At 36.6% G+C, this 15331-nt stretch overlaps 1 protein-coding gene across 1 annotated transcript; it reads left to right on the forward strand.

The window, feature by feature from the left end:
• Nucleotides 1-514: 514 nt before the first annotated feature.
• On the forward strand, nucleotides 515-15113 carry LOC106881738 (uncharacterized). The gene is made up of 3 exons (XM_014932229.3): nucleotides 515-1080; nucleotides 7614-7793; nucleotides 12272-15113. The coding sequence occupies exons 1-3, from the start codon at nucleotides 726-728 to the stop codon at nucleotides 12508-12510; spliced, it is 774 nt and encodes a 257-aa protein (XP_014787715.1). The 5' UTR covers nucleotides 515-725; the 3' UTR covers nucleotides 12511-15113.
• The last annotated feature ends 218 nt before the right edge of the window (nucleotides 15114-15331 follow it).

The raw sequence follows: 15331 nt of genomic DNA on the forward strand, positions 1-15331 counted from the left end.
ATTATATATGCATGTACACACACCCCCATGAATGCGTGAGTTAGTGTGTATGTATATGCATATATGTATGTATTTATAAATATTTATAAACACTATATATATATATATATATATATATATATACATATATCTATGTATGTATATATACATATATATATATATATATGTATATATATATGTATATATATATATATATATATATATATATATATATATATATATATATATATATATATATATACATACACACACATACACACACATATATAATTTACGTGCGTGTATATGAGAATGAAATATGAATAGTATGATTTTTGTTTGTGTATTTGTGTTGAGAGAACGAAAGAGCAATCAACTTATTGGACCTATCCTTAGCACTGCAGGTAGAAACTTGTTGTGTGTTTCTGTGCATGTCTGTCCCCGCGCGTGTGCATTTACAGACTCAAACACACACACACACATACACACACACACACACACGCATGTATATTCATATAAATATCTGCAATTAAAACTGTTGTACATCATTGAGAAGAAAACCTTGTTAGAGTGCTGTTATTTGATACGTGGTCGGAAAAATTTTCTTTTTGATAGAAAAGAAAAAAAAAATTAAAAAGAATAAACTGTAGAAATAAGCTAACAAGAAAACATTTATGTATGCAAAGAGGTAATTTCCTCACTCGTGAATGTTTGACTTGCTATCTAATACAATATAATAAAGAAATATGGATTGCTTCTCAGTTTGGCACGTCATTCGAAAAGCGAATCTTCACGTAATTACTTTCCCAATACTGTTATTCCAAATATGCTTGGGCAGTAATGTAACTTTCAGAGAATATTATGGGATTCGTGTTCCACTTCCTCTAACTTCCATTCCAGAAGACGACAAAATAATTCAGATGTCAAACATCTCATCGGAAATTGAATGTTTTTCTCACTGTATAACATATTCCAAATGTGGTATGATTATTTACAGCGTTTCCGATGAACTATGTATCCTACGTAAAATCATGCTATTACCTGATGCCTCATCATCCATCAACATTCCTGCAAACAGTATTTACACCATGCTACAAGCACGTGAGTAGTTTTCTAAATTTCCTTTTTAGCCTACGTTTCGTGCGTGTTCAATTTATTTTATTTTTTATTTTGTTTTAGCTCTTGCTGATCTATGATCTAACACATTTACGACTATATACGCTCCAGTTGTGACTTTGTTGTATTTTTAATTATACATTGGCTTCCGTTATCTGATGTATTCTTTCCTTATTTCAGACGATATCTGAGTTCTGAAAGAAATGTGATTACTATTACTAGCAGTGGTGCAACTTACTTATATCCTGTTGCACATGTTATAGAATACAATCATTCTTAAAACTGTTCTAACTGCAATCATCCCTTCTTTGTTTAAACTGCAATGTATCCAGGTATACCTTATTCCATCTTGTCTTTCTAAGATGGTTGGATGTTTATTTGAAGGCAATTAATGCTAGTTGCAGAGTGTTAACACTCTGCAATCATTTCGACTCCCCGTTTTGGCTCGTATGGTGCATGTGCGCGCGCGTGTATATGGGTTTGTCTGTGTGCGTGTGTATGTATGCGCGCTTATATCTTTGTGTATATCATGTAGGTATGAGCTTTGTATGTGTAAGGTATAATTGTAAAGTAATTTAGAGGAATATTAAAAGAATGTTTGTTACAATAGTTTCATACAGTGTCCCAAATAGATTAATATCTACTTCTGTTAATCTATAAGAACACTGGTATAGATAAATTGGACCTTCAGTAATATATGTCAAAATATTAAAAGTACCATCAAATATCACAAAACTCACTGGATGCAGATGGCCGTTTTCATTGTTCAGTGGATTAACTCAGGGTCTCAGATTATGACTAATGAAAAAAAAAAAAATTCTAGTGTTTTACGAAATAAAGTGTCTGTAAACGAAATTTAATAAAAGTATAACTTATAAAAGATGCTTTTCACAATTTTCGAAATAGCATATTATTGCATAATTGTTACATGACCAAATTTCCTCTTTAAGATAATTCTTGCTTTATTTAATATCTTATTAATTGTAGATTGGCAACAAGAGTTGTCCGTTAAACATAGGTATGACTCATTCGCTGTTTGGAAATGTCGTATGAAGGTTCCAAAAGAAAATAAACTTGAGAACTGCTGATTGTGACGTTTTGCTGCTATACTTACACGCATACACACAGCTATGCCTGGCACTTATAGAATAGTGTTCTAGTTCTAGAGTCTCGGTGCGTGACTTAGTGGTTAGATCGTTACACTCACGATCGTAAGATAAGGTTTCGATTACAGTGCAGGGCGCTGTGTTCTCCAATAAATAATTTTAAGGCGTTGAGCTGGCAGAATCGTTAGCATACCGGGCGAAATGCTTAGTGGTATTTCGTCTGCCGTTGCGTTGTGAGTTCAAATTCCGCCGAGGTCGACTTTGCCTTTCATCCTTTCGGGGTCGATAAATTAAGTACCAGTTGCGCACTGGGGTCGATGTAATCGACTTAATCCCTTTGTCTTTCCTTGTTTGTCCCCTCTATGTTTAGTCCCTTGTGGGCAATAAAGAAATAAGAATAGTGTTCTAGTTCTACGTTAATATTTAATTTGATATTGATTTAAAATTTTGGCACAAGGCCAACAATATTTAGGAGGCGGTAAGTCGATTACATCGACCACCAGTGCTCAAGTGGTACTTATTTTATCGACCCTGAAAGGATGAAAGACAAAGTCGTCCTAGATGGATTTTGAACTTAGAACGTAAAGAACGAAATATCAATAAACATTTTGTCCGACGTGCTAACGATTCTTCAAGTTCACCACCTTATTATCTAATTTCATATTGACAGAGTACCTTGTAAAACAATGGCTGATGCCATCTGTAATCGGTGCTGTGATGGGTCGGTGTATAAGTGAGCATTTTTATAATTGTTGATTTGAGGAACGGTTACGTATTTCTTTCCTTTTCTTTTACTCTTTAATTTCTACTTATTCTTTGTGCTCCAACGATTGTAGCAGTGCCAGTAATATCCTTAACAATGTTTCTCACATTTCTCTCCCCATATATTTGCTTCAGAATAATTTACGTGTCTTTTAAATTTTTATGCTATTGTTATTGTTGTTGGTGCACTTATTGTTGTTGTTCATGCGAAATTCTACCTTGATCGAGTTATGATCAAAGACTTTTTCGTCGTAATTCTTTCGTCTCTTTCAGTGTTATCTAGAAAATTCGGTCAATGTACAGTTTAAGCCCCGGTCACAAAAAAAAAAACAAACAAAAACCAGCCTACTAGGTGTAAAAAAAATGTAGAAAACGAATATGAAAACAAAAATTTGCACAAACGAACGGGAGGGGTAGGGAGAGGACTTTCGGAAAATCCCCAAGATCCGATTTTTCTCTCATAACTTTCAGGAAAATGGATATATAGTAACGAAATTTTATAGAAATACTGTCCAAATGGCACAAATTACGATTATAAAGAAATTTCTGGGGAAACTGTTTTCCGAAGGGATGGTAAGAAGATTTTGGAAAATTCACATGATCCGTTTTTTCCCCCTTATAACTTTCAGGAAAATGGATATCTTTTAGGGAGATTTTACAGAAATACATTACAAACAGCATAGATTACGATTATAAAAAAATTTGTGAGGCAAATATTTTCCAAAGGGGTGGAGAGAGTACTGTCGGAAAATTCACACGATCCGTTTTTTTTCTCTCATAACTTTCAGTATCTAGTTTAGCGCCTGGTCATCAAAATGCAACACCCCATCCCCACCCCAAAGCGTGTACAAAACGAATATGAAAACAAAAATTTGCGCAAACATACATGTACATACCTTCGTCTTGGCTGGCAACGATTCGAGAGAGGAAGGTATAACTAGGCTGCCTCTCTCCCTACCCCCTTAGAAAACATTTTCTCCAGAAATTTCTTTATAATCGTAATCTATACTGTTTGAAAGGTGCTTCTGTAAGATTTCATTAAAAAATACCCATTTTTCTGAAAGTTATGAGTAAAAAAATCGGATTGTTTGAATTTTCCGAAAGTCCTCTACCCGCAACCCCGTTCGTTTACGCAAAATACATGTTAACTAAACACTTTCAAACAAAAGAACCAAATACTCACATAATCATTATAGAAACAACATTCATATGACTTATACGCATCAGCTTATTTATAAATTGTCAATAAACTTATAAATAACTGTCTTTAGCTTATGCACTAGGCTAGAAAAGTCGAATACGGCACATCGATGTAAATGCTATGTTAGATTTTATGCGATGAAATCTAAATATTTCCAATAATTTCACTTGTCTTTGTCTTTTATTCATCGCACAACTTGTTAACAGTTTACCTGCTATTGTCTATATTTTGTCTTACACATTTTGTCAATAAAGTAGTTGTATGCTGTCAACTTAATGTGACAGTCCCATGAAGGGAATAATACTACTGCTATTTAGCCCCAGGAAGCAGCACCGCTTCCTGTCAGCCTTGACACATTTCCTGTGTCCTTATGTTTACAAGGGAGAGATAAGCACCCTCATCCAGCTAAGCCTGCATCCAGAGACTAGTTTCTAAGTCATTGCTCGTCTTCAGTCAGGAGTAGCATGGCTTGCTAGTTGGAGATGCCTATCTAGCTCTTGTAAACATATACTTATTTTAGTGAAATGCATTCACTAATTTCAAAAATAGAAATAATACATTTCTAAATCTCTCAAAGAGATTTATGCAGTAGTGATATGGTATTTCACTAGAATAATTATATGTTTACAAGAGCTAGATAGGCATCTCCAACTAGCAAGCCATGCTACTCCAGACTGAACACGAGCAATAACTCAGAAACTAGTCTCTGGATGCAGGCTTAGCTGGGTGGAGGTGCTTACCTCCCTCATGTAAATATAAGAACACAGGAAATGTGTCAAGGCTGACAGGAAGCGGTGCTGCTTCTTGGGGCTAAATAGCAGTAGTATTATTCCTTTCATGGGACTGTCACATTAAGTTGACAGCATACAACTACTTTATCGTATCACTACTGCATAAATCTCTCCGAGAGACTTAGAAATGTATTATTTCTATTTTGTCAATAGTTTACTTGTTATTGTTTATATTTCGTCTTGCACATTCTGTTTTACTACATTAAACTTACAGCTTACTACCAAAATGTAGAGTTGTTAAGTGAGTCCATCATACTTTAATGTCGAATGCTTATTTTTTAAGTCATCCTCTATCTCTGCGTTTTCGAAACCAATACTTTTGTATTAGCATAGTTCTGCGAATCTCAAGCATGGATGAGTGGATAAGCAGTTTTCTTGATAACCAGGTGGCCTCGAGTTTCAATTACCCTGCGCGCACCTTGGGAAAGTGTCTTTTCTGTAGTCACGTGTCAACCAACTACTGGTGAGTGAAATTGCTAAACGGAAACCGAATGAATGTATATTGTAGATGTGTGGCTGAGTACGTATGTGTGTGTGTGTGTGTGTGTGCGTGCGTGCGTGCGTGCGTGTGTGTGTGTGTATGTGTGCGTGCGCGTGTGCGCGTGTGTGCGTGCGCGCGCGCATTCTGTATTCAATAATTTAAATTCTTCCTCTGAAGAAGGAGCTGATTTCTAACAAAGATACAAAGCCACCATCTTTGAAATGTAGATTATGAAAGCAATGCCACACATTTTAAACCTAAGAAAAGTGTTGCATAGTTTTACGCTTCCGCTTACAGATTGCATGAGTAATGTGCAAATGAGCTGGTTGATTTCTTTTTCTGAAAATCCAAGCTTATCCAGACTGACAGGCATTTACTAACAAAACCAAGTGCTCCAATTATTATTGAATGTAAATTTGTAATCTGGGTATAAAACCTGGAGGATTCGAAGCAGTTGTCCATAGTAATCTTCATTCTGTTTGATTTTCAAAGAGATATTAACATCAACAGGACAGCTTCCTTCTATAACGGTACATATACTTTTTTTCTGTCTGACCCAAACAACAATATCCGGCCTGTTATGCTTACACTTAACAGATGTTTTGATGGGAACGTTCCATCAGTATCTCTTGTGCTAGTATTTGTGTACATATTCAATAATAAGGAGGTTCTCTATATTTATTTCAGGACAGTCGAATGGTATTGTATATTGTTTTGGCGACAACGGCATGTCACTTACGGAGGTAGTACCTTGATAACATTTTTTAGGTATCTGCTAATCACATGTGTCATGTCTTCCACAGAAATATGACATAATCTACATGTACAGTTGTACCTTGGAACTCCAAGGGCTTAACTGACTCTTTTGTTGATCAGGTATTTAGTAGCAATCTCCTGTTCTTGGATTGCAAATGCATAGCCTTCGAAAAGTAGCGTCACGAGTCCAAGAGATGCTTCGCTACATGTCAATGTTACTATCTTCTTTAAGTCTACGAGAAACATACTCATGCCTTTTTTTTTTGGTATGCTGAACGCTTGACCTCCAGGTCTTCTTTGAGGTACGCTAGTCCAACTGATTTTGGGTTGTACGGGCAGTCATCAGGAAGAGAGTACTTCCTGAAGAGCTCACTTCCAACACGTTGGATATTGTTTTTTTCACTTTTCAGCATAAATTAATGTATTTATCTTTGCTGCTGTTGTTTAGCAAGTACTTCCCAAGAGAGACTGTGCGACATTCAAAAGATGTCTACACTGATCACAAGTCCCTACCTCCTTTATCTTTTCTGAGGTAGAGCTTGTCGATATCGCTATTTTGTATAGGTTTCCAGTTGACGTTAGAATCTTGTGGGTTTCAATGTCTATGGAGTAGATTTCTTTTACAAACCAGCCAAGTATTCCGAATGTTGGAATCAGCACTGGTACTGCAAATGCATTGTGGGATATTGTCATGTTGTAAGAGATGGGTTCAGACTGCTATACTTTTTTCTTAGTCTGATGTAATATTCTTGGGTCACTCTATCTTTATTCACAGTAACTTGGTATGATATAAATTCTTCAATGCCAAGGTACTTGTAGCACACTTTGTGTGGGACAGGACATATAGTGTGACCATTGATGCACAGGTTTTGGAACTGAGGGACTGATTTTACCCGTTCAACAATTAAATATGAACATTTCTTCTGGCCAAATTCCATTCTTATGTCAGCTAAAAATGGTTTTATTAATTCCAGTTGCTCATTTGGCATTAACATTTTAGCATAAATTTTGAGGCTATCTACAAAGAAATGTATGTATGTATGCATGTATGTATGAATGAATGAATGTATGTATGTATGTATGTTTGAATGAATGAATGAATGAATGTATGTATGTATGTGTGTGTGTGCATATGTGTATGTGCCTGTGTGCGTACATATGTCCAGTTCATCCGTTCAAATGCCCTGCCGTCACTTTAGTTATCTTATTTCATTTCACTCCCTTTCTGTTTCTTTTTCTCTCTCTCTTTCTTGTGACCTGTTCTCAATGGCTCTATTTATTACCCCCTCACCACAACTTTATCTTTTTTTTTCTGTACGCCTCCAGCGTAGTTAAAAGATAAAAGCAACCTGAAATTAACATACATTATTACTTTTCCAAATGATCTAACACATGAAAGATATTTTTTTGTCCTCCTATAGCTGAATGTCCTACTTCAGCCGGCTACACTTACCAACCAGAATTGAGATTGTGTTATCAAATAGGTTCGACGAAAGCATCATGGAATGAAGCTGCAGACAATTGCAATAAGGATCGGGGACAACTGATCCACATTAAAAATCAGGAAATAATGAACTATCTAAAATCAATATTATTATCAAGTGAGTGATATTTTACTATTTATACCCTCTCCCCTTCTCTCTACCTCTCCCCTTCTCTCTACCTCTCCCCTTCTCTCTACCTCTCCCCTTCTCTCTACCTCTCCCCTTCTCTCTACCTCTCCCCCTCTCTCTACCTCTCCCCTTCTCTCTACCTCTCCCCTTCTCTCTACCTCTCCCCTTCTCTCTACCTCTCTCCTTCTCTCTACCTCTTCCCTTCTCTCTACCTCTCCCCTTCTCTCTACCTCTCCCCTTCTCTCTACCTCTCCCCTTCTCTCTACCTCTTCCCTTCTCTCTACCTCTCCCCTTCTCTCTACCTCTCCCTTTCTCTCTCCCTCTCCCCTTCTCTCCCCCCTCCCCTTCTCTCTCCCCTCCCCTCCCTCCCCCTCCCTCCCCTCCCCTCTCTTATGAACCTTTACGAACGATCCAACAACAAATACAAAAAGAAAGGAACGAAAAACACTGACAGTAAAAGAAAACTCTTTCAGTATCAAAACTGAAACAATCACATTTCCATACTGTAATGACAGATACTTTCACTTTAATGGTTTCATTTTCATATTTCGAATTCCGTCCTTCACCATGATAAAAAAACAAAAACAAAACAAAACAAAATAAATAAATAACCACACATCTTTCTCAAATGCGATCGACAAACATTTATTCCCTACAAACTGTGAGTTTTTTGGAAAATCTTTTCGTAAATCTTGAGATTAACACCCGCACGATTACCTACCTAACCCTAACCCTAACCCTGACCCTAAAACTCTAACCCTGACCCTAAAACCCTAACCCTAACACTGTAGTGAAAATCGTGTGGGTGTTAATCTGAAAATTTAACAATCTTTTTTAAAACACATTTACTTACTAACATTTTTTAATTTAGTGTGAGTGTGTGTTGCCCATATATATATATACACTTAAGACTTACTTGTGGATTGGGAGTTTGATCAGCAGATGTCATTATTATTATTATTATTATTCAGTAGTTTTATTTTTATAACGTGCTTTCACTTCACTACCGAGCGCAGCTCTGTGCGCCTTGGGTATGTGCTGTGGTTTGCTGTGGTGCTCTTATGTTTACTGTATTGAAAGTGTTTTGCGTAGAATGTGTGCAGTACCCAGTAGTGCAATTTTCTGTATGTTATATATATTTGTAAGTCCTGGTGTTTTTGTTATGTATTTGTCTGTATATTTTTTTATTATACCTAAGGCACCTACTATGATAGGAATTGTTTCTGTTTTTAGATTCCACATTCGAGTTATCTCTATTTCCAGGTCTTTGTATTTTGAAAGTTTTTCCATTTCTTTTAGAGAAACGTTGTCATCTGCTGGTATTGAAACATCAATTAGAAGGCATTTATTATTATTATTATTATTATTATTATTATTATTATTATTATTATTATTATTATTATTATTATTATTATTTTCAATTTTTCCCACAAGGGCGGATTGGGGTAGGTGGACAATAGTCGATCATATCGACCCCTGTGTTCAACTGGTACTTATTTTTTACACACCGAAAGGATGAAAGGCAAAGTCGACTTCGGCGGAATTTAAACTCAGAACGTTGAGATGGGCACAAACCTCCCGTCGCGACACTGATTCTGCAGAACAGGGTTGAGTGTGAAAACCAACTTTAAAGTGTAAATATAGATGTTTTTGAATGCACACTCATACATACATACGTACAAATACACACATACATACAAATAAACACATACATACAAATACCTGTCACTCTCTTCCAAATACGATCGACAGTCAAACATTTATTCCCTACAAACTGAATTTTTGGAGTATCTTTCTTAAAACGCATTTACTTACTACCATATATATGGAGAGACACAATAAACATTAATACACACATACATACAAATATCTGTCATTTTCTTTTATTTAGTGTGTGTGTATGTGTTGCCCATCTTAATATATAATGCTGTGTGAAGCCTTTTTAAAAGTTTATAGAAATCAACATTTTCCACTTTTTCGTAAAATTTTTTTACATCAATGCAATTTTCTCGATGTGAACTTTCCAGTGAAGTAATTAGATTTTTAAAATTCCGTTTACTTTGTGTGATTTAAGGGAGATTTGGCTGTTGTTTCTAGCAAATTTTATATTTCTTCCAAACTACCTGTATCAGCGTTCTTACACATCGATCACGCGCTCAACATATAATATAGAGGGTAACAGTAAAAGAGGGAGAGGGAGAGAGAGAGAGAGAGAGAGAGAAAGAGAGAGAGAGAAAGTGATACATACAAAGTAATAGATTAACTTGCTTTAAGACTATTCTTTCCTTCTACCTTTTCACTCTTCCTTCGTTCTTCTTCCTCTCTCCCATTTAATAGCTTTCTTCTACCCCTCTACCTATAACATATTTTTCATAACATAGAAACGTAAAAACACACACAACCACACATATGTGATCTGTGACAACAACATACACAGAAACACATACACACATCAACATTATAGATATAAGATTTAGTTTCTGTGTGTTTCTTATATAAACACGCGCACGCATTGCTATTTTATAACTGTCTTCCGTTCTCCCTTCCTCTCTTTCTCTCTCTTCATTGCTCCCGTTCTCTATTCCTTTCTCCCCTCTCTCTTTTTTCCTCTCTCCCTATTTTCTCTCGCTCTCTCAAACGCATACACGCGCACGTACACACAAGCATTCACTACAATATAACTCATGTTCTTCAATGTTTTGTAAATATACAAACTACGGAGCTTATGGACAACACATTGCAAATCAGTGAACTTCATTACAAAGAAAAGAGCTTGCTGGAGAAAGAAAGCAACCGGTTTCAAAAGACAGCAACAGGCTGCAGCAATTCACCACATTCCAGAAGCTACTTTGAACATAATGCAAAACGGTGCATCAGCATCTACTGCCCAATCTGAGAGAATTCTGGCAGAACTCTGTAGCAACAGATCGCCAGCAATTACTTCATCAGAAATTGCCGTCCTACCTCCTGCGAAAAGGGATTACCCTGCTATGTATAATCAAGGCAGCGCAAAAATTTGTTTTGCACAAGCATTTGTATAGCCAATTAGACAGATGAAATTTACGTACACTTAATAATGTTATGCAAAACAGCCTTCAGACTTTCCCTATTAATTTCATCGTCTTTTGAATTATGAACATATTTACATCATAAGTGTTTTTTCGTTGTAAGGCTTTCTTTTTTAGTTGATTTTCACCTAGCAAGACTTATCGTAGATGGCGTAATAAGTCACACCCGGACAACGTCGAATTATACTGCTAGTTATTATATAAAAATTCAGAGCTTATTTTGTTGGGTATGATGGAAAGTGTCAGCTGTCCACAGCCAACAGGCTAAGGTGACACTTGTTTACTGGTCATGCTTCAAGAACGCTGCGAAGAATTCTTGCAGTTCCAAGCAATGCTGATTTTCGTAGGTGTTCTACCTTCACACTTGCACCAATCTTTTTCAGCCATGCTGGTAGTTGAGTGCTGATACTTCCAAGTGCACCAATTACTATTGGTATCACGTCTACACTCTTCATTGACCACAACCTTTGTATTTCCCACTTTAAATCGTCATAGTTTATTTCTTCTTCTTCTTTCACATTGACCCTGTTGTCACCGGGGCATGCTATGTCGATTATCATACATGTTCTTTCTTTTTTATTCACCACGACAGTGTCCGGTTTCCGATATCTGGTCAGGTGATCGTACTGGATAATTACATCTCACAAGATTTTGGAATTCTCATTTTCGTTGACTCCTTCTGAGTTGTTGGTGATGTATGGAGCCCACCATCCGAAAGCTGATATCAACCAGCTGTGCTTGAGGAGAGATCAAGGTGGAAGAGGCTTTATAGCAGCAAAGAAAGTGTGCAGATGGAAAGAGGAAGTCTAGTAGAGTATTTACAGAGCAGCACAGAAAAACTACTAAAGACAGTTAATAAAGAACAAGCCATGAAGCGTGTAATAAGGGAAAAAGACAGGAATGAGATTACAAGGAAAGCACTCCAGACAGACCGAAGAGAAACCTCTGCATGACCAATATTGGAGAGCCACTGAATACGTATGTGGAACAAAATAACAGTAAAGGTCTTGTCTATAATAATTGGTACGTTGGGAACAGTAAGCCAAAATAAAGACAAATGGCTGAAAGAGACTGAAATAACCCTGTAGAGCTCCTACAGAAAGTTTGTTTCTTAGGGACAGCAAGGATTATTAGAAGGCTTCTAAGCACTTGAAAGACTGTTGAAAACCTGTGGATACCTAAGGTTACCGGTAGTGTCCCGCTAACCATAGAAACCCTACTAGGAATAAGACCGAACCTGAGCCAAACCGAAATTATAATGATGATGATGATGATGATGATGATGATGATGATGATGATGATGATGATGATAAGGACAACAAGAAGAGATTATTGTTGTGAAACATACAAGTTTCTGCAAGCTGAATGATTATTTCTATGATTTCTGTTTCTTTTCAGGTACATTGCGAAATGAATGGTTCCATTTTGGATTATGTAAAGACGATAGTAAGAACGCATTTGTATGGCAGAATGGAGAAGCTCTTACATTTTCTTCCTGGTCGCCAGGTTGCCCTGACAACTATCGTAACTCACAGAAGTGTGCAGATTTGGATCCAATGGAAGATTATGGATGGAATGATATTTTTTGCGATCAACTGAAGTCTGGGATACAAATTTGTGAAATAGTTGTTCAATAAAAGGCACGGTTAAAAGCACAGTAATCACACACACAAACGAGCTGGGACACAGACATATAATATTATTTGCACTGATCTAACAACACTTCTAATGATTTACATTTTTTAAAACTTAATTAAAGCAAGTAAACAAGTCATAAAGAATACAAAACGAAAATCTCATTTACACCAACAAGACCTTTCTCCCCTAAAACTATCTTTCATAAATTTTTCAGATATGTATACACTCACGCACGCATACATACACACTCACGCACGCACGCATACATACACACACACACATTTATATAAGCTTTACTTGGGAGTAGTATGTCTTGGACGCGTCAATGTAAATTTTCCTTATCTTTTTGGAAAGTTCCTTTCAGCGTTCAATCAGATGAGTTCAAATATATGAAATGTATATTCTGCATGGAGCAAAAGTCTAAGGTCAGGCAAGATGTAAAGTAAGGGTATTTCCAGAAAAGTACTCGACCCAATGTCTAAAACTGCAAACATTAAGTAAATTTTTGCGTAAACTGGCGTTGCAAATAAAGTTGGTACAGAAACAATCGTAATGAATCATTAAAGATGTGATAAAAGAATTTTTCATATCTTCTTATCATCTGGTACACAAACACACACACACACACACACACACACACACACACACACACACACACACACACACACACACACACACACACACACACACACACACAGTCAACTGGACTACTTCCCTGAAAATCATAGTGTAATAAGTGATGAGCAAGAAGAATGATTCCACCTAGATATACATGGAGACACAACTTGGTCCTGAAGGTTATCTTCAATGCTATGAAGAACCAAATTCATCTCAACAACACTGAGAAAAAACCATTGAAAGAACCATCTAAAGATTTTATTACCTTCGTGCGCTCAGGTCAGCGGATCCGTTTCACGAAAAAGACCAAGAAACTTCCTGTGAGAAATGAAAAGTGGAATGACTATTGGGAAGTGACTGCAGATTTGCCTGGGTGCCAGGCATTCTTTCCCATCCCAGTTATGGAAAAACCTGACATTTTAATGTAGTGTGAAAGAAGAAAAGTTGTAAATCTAGTTGAGTTAACGGTTCTTCATGAAGATAATATGAACGCCGCGCGGGCTCGAAAGATGGACCGTTATGAAAACCTCCTCGAGAAATGTGAAGACGCAGGCTGGAAAGCGGAGCATTTTCCAATCGAAGTCGGATGTAGAGGATTTGTAGGAAACAGTGTGAAACGACTGATGTTATCGTTAGGCCTAACTCATCGTAAGGTAAATACCACCATTACCGATATCCAAACTACAGTGGAGAAGGCTAGCCACTGGATTTGGTTAAAAAGAGACGATGAACGATGGCTAGAGAAATATTGAGCTTTGTTTTAATAATCAGTTGATCTAGCAAGCGGGGCCTCATATCAGTGAGGGGGGCCGGTGCGCATTGATGTCGTCGAGAGGTAGGCCCTGAAACGGCGCGCATTCTCTCCTGGTGACCCCATACACTTGCTGGCTTCTGGTATGCGGAGTTCTTGACTGGTAGCACTTGCATGTGCAAGTTGTTTGCAAGACACACACACACACACACACACACACACACACACACACACACACACACACACACATATATATATATATATAATATAATATAAATAATATATAAATATATGCATATATCCATGCATATATGTACATACCTACATCTATATGTATACATACATGCATATATGGGCACAGGACATCACAAACAACGTTAAACACAATGAGAAACGAAGACAGAAAACGAACTTTTTGGAACAACGAAAAATAACAGAGAGACGAGACATGCAACATAAAGAATATTTCCTTTCATCAGTTGTCTCTCTCTCTCTCTCTCTCACACACCCACCCACACACACGCACATATGTAGCAGTATGTAGTTATGGCTGTACGTTTGCTTTCCTGTGAGTATGTATACATATCTCATTTATTTCCTCTAAGTATGCTCGGCTGACAAGGAAAAGCCATTAGGCAAATCCATTAATTGATCAATCCAGAGCTATCTATATTGTTAGGAATTTTCCGTTAGCTTGCTTCCCCTATTTCAACACGTGTGTAACTTTGTGATGATTTAAAAAATGGTTGGACGATTTAGCATCTATTTTCAGCATATAGGCTAGAATTTTTCTATGCCCTTAATTATAATTATATATTTGATTTCACCTTAATAGGTCTATTTTTATATGCTGGCCACTGATTAAATTCTTAACAATTTTATCCTTTATTATTATAATTGAAAAATTTCTATTTACTTTGGGATAATCACGTATGTGCTACTTTGACCGAATACACGCGTGCTGAGGTAAGCTACGAAATTCTATCTATGTTGGATATAACTGTGGTATTTGTATGTAATAATATAATTAGAATGTTATTGTTGTTTAAGCACTTGTCAAGCACATTGTGAAAGGTATTCTAGTAATAAGCATTTCGTCTTTTTTAAGATGGTAGAGTAATATCAGTGAAATTCGATTGTTACTTGAAGCAGGTCTTGTGACTAGTTTCTCGCTTGTTTGTATTAACATTTACTTGTGAGTATCTATTATTATATATTAAAATATTTCTTCGAGATCGTCTTTGTCTTTCATCCTTTCGGGGTCAATAATGTAATACCAGTTGAACTCTGGCGTCGATGCGATTGACTTTCCTATCTCTCAAAATTGTTGGCCTGGAAACTAAGTAAAAAAGTATTACTATATTTTAAAGTAGAGTTATGTCCCTTCGATCTTCTACTAACGAAATGGTAGTAGTTTCTGGTGATATTGGTTTATAAATAGAAAACTTTGG

Source organism: Octopus bimaculoides, chromosome 1, assembly GCF_046866305.1.
Source record: "Octopus bimaculoides isolate indiv1 chromosome 1, ASM4686630v1, whole genome shotgun sequence".
Lineage (NCBI taxonomy): Eukaryota > Metazoa > Mollusca > Cephalopoda > Octopoda > Octopodidae > Octopus > Octopus bimaculoides.